This window comes from Helianthus annuus, chromosome 10 (genome assembly GCF_002127325.2).
Source record: "Helianthus annuus cultivar XRQ/B chromosome 10, HanXRQr2.0-SUNRISE, whole genome shotgun sequence".
Taxonomy (NCBI): Eukaryota; Viridiplantae; Streptophyta; class Magnoliopsida; order Asterales; family Asteraceae; genus Helianthus; species Helianthus annuus.
This window is the reverse complement of record NC_035442.2, coordinates 108,384,616-108,390,756: the sequence shown is the minus strand read 5'-3', so window position 1 is coordinate 108,390,756 and position 6,141 is coordinate 108,384,616. Positions and strand designations below refer to the sequence as shown.

The 6,141-nt window shown below is 34.5% G+C and overlaps 1 protein-coding gene across 2 annotated transcripts; it reads left to right on the top strand.

The window, feature by feature from the left end:
- The first annotated feature begins 1,975 nt into the window (after window positions 1–1,975).
- Window positions 1,976–5,609, top strand: LOC110885100 (F-box protein CPR1). 2 transcript variants are annotated; one of them, XM_022132803.2, is made up of 3 exons: window positions 1,976–2,267; window positions 3,627–4,739; window positions 5,281–5,609. In XM_022132803.2, exons 1-2 carry the CDS (start codon window positions 2,188–2,190, stop codon window positions 4,735–4,737), a joined length of 1,191 nt encoding a protein of 396 aa, XP_021988495.1. In that variant the 5' UTR covers window positions 1,976–2,187; the 3' UTR covers window positions 4,738–4,739; window positions 5,281–5,609. The 2 variants fall into 2 exon arrangements, with proteins under 2 accessions (XP_021988495.1, XP_021988496.1); XM_022132804.2 differs by having other exon boundaries at window positions 3,627–4,745.
- The last annotated feature ends 532 nt before the right edge of the window (window positions 5,610–6,141 follow it).

The following is a 6,141-nucleotide window of genomic DNA, read 5'->3' as shown; positions in this document are numbered from 1 at the left end:
TAAAATATGTTGGTTCTTTGTTAACGAAACAACATCCAAAAGTGGTATGGAAAATTCATTGAACTACATGTCTAAGCAGTTATAAACAACAACAAACAACCAAACTCAGTAAATTTCATAAATAGCAGAGCTACTTATTGGTAGGGTCTAGGGATGGTAAGATGTAGAAAACCTTACCTATATCCCTAGAGATAGAGATGCTGCTTCCAAAGAGACCATCGGCTCCAAAACACAAACAAGTAGTTATAAATAGTGTTTTGAAAATCGGACCGAACTGGCCAGTCGAATCCGTCCGATTCACCTATCAGACCGTTTTAAGTCGAACCGGCTGGCTGTCAAACAAAAAAAGGTCGGATTATTTAGAGGCTGAACCAAATTTTTATTAAAAAATTTCAGTGTTACCCTATTTATCTTTATAATATTTATGTCATCACTCGGTTTTTACATTCGGTTCAACTAACTCGTCCGATGGACTACTAAGAATACCAGCTCAAAATCATGATTTAAAAACATCGGTTATAAATGTACCCATTTAGGTTTTTAATTATTTGTTGAATTAAGTATCTTGGAAAGTCAAAATACATTAAATTATTAGATTTTGTGTCAATTTTAAATTTATTATTTTATATATTTGCTAGTTTATATACTCATCACTTTATGCAAATTAATAGTGAAAGTTTGAAAAATACAAAAGCTTTTAACGCACAACGGTACACGAACACCAAAATAACGTGCGTAATTATGTAACTAACGTGTGTAATTAGGGCTAACCCAACACATGCATAATTATGCAAATAACATGCGTAATTAGGGTTTAACCCAACCCATACGTAATTATGTAAATAACGTGCATAATTATATATTATAAGGTGCGTATTTTAAAAATGAACATACGTAATTCACTTTGCACAATTGCGTACTGTCGCACGTTAAAAGGCTATTGTATGGTAACATTCCTCTATATTATTATTCTATATATATTTTTCCTTCAGTAAAAATATATGAATAAATTCTCGTGAAATTTTAAATTACAAAAGGCCTTTAACGTGTGAAGATACGCGACCGGGGTGTGCATCGGTCGGCTTGGCTCGGTTTTTACCGTTAATCATAACCATAACCATAACCGCTAACTTCGGTTATGGATTTTCTTAACCATAGCCGAACTCTGGTTTTGGTAATCGGTTATGGTTCAATTTTGGTTAATGTTGGTTATTAACCATAAACTTTAACTTAAACTAACTTTTCGGCTAAAGTTAAAAAAATTATTCGCCAATTGGCCTACAAAATAAGAATGCAACCCACCATGTTGGATTTAGTTTAGGCCTTTTTTTATAAGAGAACCAATACTATACTTTTTGGTTAAACTACCAACGTGGAATCCATTTTAATAACGTAATTATGTAGTCAGTGTTATACAGAAGATTCATATGATGATAATACCTCAGTTGTTCATCAAAATAAAAGGCGTCTACATCAATATCATTTTGTTACTAACATACTTTTATATTAGTAAAAAAGTTCTACATGGTTTTTGTACAACATAAATCTTTTATATAGAATTATAGACTTAACATTACAAGTTCGGTTCGATTTTGATTAAATCGGTTAATCAAAGCTTCATAACCATAACCATAACTGATTGGCCAGTTAACCAAAGTTTCATAACCATAACCATTGATTATGTTGGTCATCGATTAAAACTAGTTCGGTAATGATCGTTGATGATCCACACGTTACATTTGTCAACCAACTAATTATTATCAAGTTAAATATATGGATGAAAATAAAGAGACAATACTTAACAAAAAGCCTTATCAATCGATTGTTCATTTTTTCTTAAAATAATCACACGCATATGACTTTTTTTTTTTTTTTATTATTATTGAAGAAACACACTGCACCACATATCCTAACCAATATATAAAAAACTTATTGCGACTACATATTGACTAATTTGTACAACCCAAATTAACCACCAGAAAGTTTTAGTGGATGGTACACACTTAACTAAAGCACTACGCATCTCATAAAGTATTTCACGTGAGTAGTAACGTGGTTGTTCGTATTTTTCACGGCAGTTGAGTTTTTACTCCCACCCACCATTGAAATGCCCAATAATTATCCTGATAACTGAGACTCCACCCACCATCATCGCCACCACACAAACAACAACAACTCCATGAAACTATGTCCGATGTCCCCATGCCGCCGGATGTTCTCGCCCAAATCCTCTCATGGCTCCCCGTCTCCTCTCTCCTCCGATTCAGGTCCCTCTCTCTCTCTCTTTCCATATGCCCTAATTCATATCTTATCTTTAACTTAACATAACCCTCTCTACTTTCCTTTTTTTTTTTGATACTAACGGCGTCCTTTGTCTGTTTCTAAAAGTTTCCCTACCCTAATTCATAGCGATTATGTCCTTGTACAATCAAACTCAAACTTAATCTTATTTTCGGTAGTTTATGCATTTAGACAGACAGATGTGGTTAACAAGATGCATAAACCTCTCTACTTTGCTACATGTACTGTGATTTTAGGTTCCTGTAACAGCTTCGTTTGCTTGTTGTGATTTCAGTCCTGTTTCGAAAAGTTTTTGTGCCCTAATTGATATCGATTATGAGGGTGTTTGGGTTAGCTTATTTTGGAGCAACTTATAACTTATTGACTTATAAAAGTTAATAAGTTGTTTTTATAGTGTTTGGGTTAGCTTATTTAAGTTAATTTTGTGTGTTGAGAAGTTGTTTTTGAGTAGTTATAATTTGTAACTTATGACTTATATAATTTAGTAAGTTGTTTTTGAGAAGGAATCCCAAACACCCTGTATGTCATTAGCTGTCATTACAATAGTTCCGTACATCGAACACCAATCTTATTTTCGGTGGTGATAAGGGCTGTGAACGATCATTCATTAAGGAATGGGCCTGTTCATGAAAACTGTTCACGAACGAGTTTTTTTGTTCATGTTCGTTCCTTAAGGAAATGAACGTTTTCATGGACTGTTCAATAACACTTATTAAACGCAAATGAACTCAAAGAAATGTTCATGAGCATAAATGAACACAAACAACGTTTATGAACACAAATGAATACGTACGAACATATATTCGTTTAAGAATAAAGTCTGCATCTTTCATCTCAAAGATTATGTAGAATCCACCAAAAAAATAAATAAGCACTTAATATAATTATGTGAACACACTTAACATAATTATCAGAAACACGATTAACACAAAATTAAGAAGTTTGTCAAGTTTTAACAAAAACTGAAATTGAAATGGTCAAATGAGGGATGTTGGAGAGGCATATAGTATAACTATGGTTTCAAATTTTTAAAAAACTAAAAACAATAAAACAAAAATACTGCTTTTAAAAATCTTTAAATGAACGAACGCAACCTCTGTTCATATTCGTTCATTTAGTAAATGGACTTCCCACCGAATGGTTCACAAATTGTTCGCTTCGTTTACGGCCCTAGTGGTGGTGATAGAAGTATATGCTATCTTAACTTAGACACATCCCTTCACCGCTTCACGTGGTTAACAAAATACATAATCTTCTGTACTTTGTGATATTTGAGACTGATTTTAGGCTCGTGTAACGGCTTCGTTTGTTTGTTGTGATTTCAGGTCTGTTTCCAAAAGTTTCCGTGCGCTAATCGATAGCGATTATGTCATTAGCCATCATTACAATAATTCCGTACAATCAAACTCAAGCGTCAATCTTATTTTCGGTGGTGATAGAAGCTTACACTATCTTAACTTAGACACATCTGATAAATATGCTAATGTGGTTAACAAAATACATAACCCTCTGTACTTTGCGATATTCGAGACTGTGATTTTGGGCAGCTGTAACGGCGTCGTTTGTTTGTGCACCACTGAACCGGATAATGAAATTGCGTTTTGGAATCCAGTGGTCAGGAAGTTTAAGAAGACGCGGTTATCGCCTGCAAAATGTTTGGAAGGGGTTGGGAGAGGAGTTTGCGTTAAGGGTTTTGGGTACGACCATGTGCGTGATGATTTTAAGGTTGTGAGATTGGTTCAGTACGTTGGGTTGTTTAAAGAGCTTGTTTATTCGAAGATTGAGGTTTTTAGTTTGAAGACTGAGGCATGGAGGGAGACCGGGGATTTTAATTATCATGTTTGTAATCGGAGGTATTTGAACGTTTACGTTAATGGTTGTTTGCATTGGTTGGTGAGTGAGAAAGCGGAGGTGAAGGATGAGTTGATGATCGCTGCGTTTGATTTAACGACCGAGGCGGTGAGGTTTGTTCCGAAACCCGAGTTTGTAAACGAGAAGGCGCAGGTTAATCTTGGTATTCTCGGAGGGTGTCTTTGTATGGTGTGTAATTATCCAAAAGTCAACGTTGACATATGGGTCATGAAACGTTACGGTGTTAAGGATTCGTGGAGTAAGTTGATATCGACTGAGGATGTTAAGATTATCAGGGAACTGGATATGTTGAGGCCGATAGTGTATTCTAAAAACGGCCGTGAGGTGCTTTTGGAGAAGAACTTTGAGAGGCTTTACTGGTATCATCTTGAGGATAAGACGGCGAAAAGGTTTAAGGTTGCTGGTATGCCAAGGTTGTTTGTTACTGAAATGTTTACGGGTAGCCTTGTTCAGGTGAAGCTGGGTAACGCGTCTCGGAAAGTTGCAAATAAAGACAAAAATGATAACGAGAATAGGAAAAAGAAAGATGACTTTTTGTCAAAGGGCTTCAGACTTGTGTTGTAAAGGTAAAAGTAAGTCGAATGAGTTTATCTGCAAACCTGCGTATCTGGTATTTTTATCAATTTTTTTTTTTTTTGATATATTTTTTTTTTGATATTTTTGTCAATTCAAAGGTAAGTTCAACGACAGATTTACAGCACATGACCAAATTTAACTAAAAAAACTAACTGGGTTAGGCCTAAAGGACAAAACGTGTATGATATGAAAACATAAAGGACAAAACTCGTCAATTTTAAACATAAAGGACAACGCCTGAAAATGGGTATAAAGATAAAGGACAATCCTTGAAATTCAGTCAATTTATTATTTGATATTTTTGGCATGTCGCCCTTGGTTGATTGATATACTTCAATCTTGAGAAGGGGCAAGATAGACTCTGAATCGAATTTTTGGTTCATTTTTCGCGTGCGGTGTAGTTTTCACTTTTCATAGGATTTAATCATATTTATTGGAATGCAACTTCAACTTGTAATAGTTGAGATCACACTTCTAAATGCTAAACTTTAATGTCTGAGGAATACTGATTGTATGAATCTTTTAATGCAGGATTGGCAACAACTTCAAAAGGAATCATATACAAAGATGTTAGAGCTTTGCTTTGCTAACAGAGACTAGGGTTTGGTTAGTTGTCTTCAAATACTTTAAAAGCTTTGATATGATCTGACTGCGTGTTTAAATGCTAGCTTTATTTGTTTGTCGCCTCAAAAGTATACGGTTTTTGCTGAAGTATCTGCTAATAATACACTTCGGGTTGGTTTTTGCATACATGTTGAATGTTGTAACCCTTGCCATGCATTTCAGTTGCTTTACTTACAGTGCCGTTGTATTTTATATGGGAGTATGAAACTAATGTTTGATTTGCATAACTGGGATTATGATTATTTGTTTATTTATTGATTGTTTACAAGAAAACTGAAATTGGTTATTTAGTTTTCTTTTACCTTATTTTGTAGATTTTTAACATACCTTTCCCATTGTTAGAACTATTGTGGAAGAAAATATAACTATTATTAAAAAAAAGATTTTTTTTATGATTAATTTAAATTTGTAGAAAGTGTTCTTGTCTTACTTATTTTTTAGAGTAAATTACAAAAATGGTCCCTATCGTTTGGTCTTGTTTATGGCCTTAATCCCTAGGCTTTTTTTTACACTGACAATCCCACTGTTTTGTATTTCGTTACACTTTTAGCCCAAACCACCTAGTTAAAAACTAACATGAAATCAAGGGTTTAATCGTTAATTCACATTTCCTTCTCATTTCCCCCCTTTTAACCCCATGTATCGTCTTCAACCTTTAATCAACTCTATCTTCTTGCCACCCCTTCTTGGCGGACATCTCTGTCACCATCCACCATCACCAATGCCACCATCAAACCATCCCTTCCCCATTCTCTTGTTTGAAATAAC

Excerpts from the sequence above, each read along its gene's own strand:
- LOC110885100 (XM_022132803.2), top strand. The coding sequence starts at position 2,188 with ATGTCCGATGTCCCCATGCCGCCGGATGTTCTCGCCCAAATCCTCTCA. Across the intron at positions 2,268-3,626 it reads TCCTCTCTCCTCCGATTCAG|GTCTGTTTCCAAAAGTTTCC; the intron begins GTCCCTCTCTCT and ends TTGTGATTTCAG.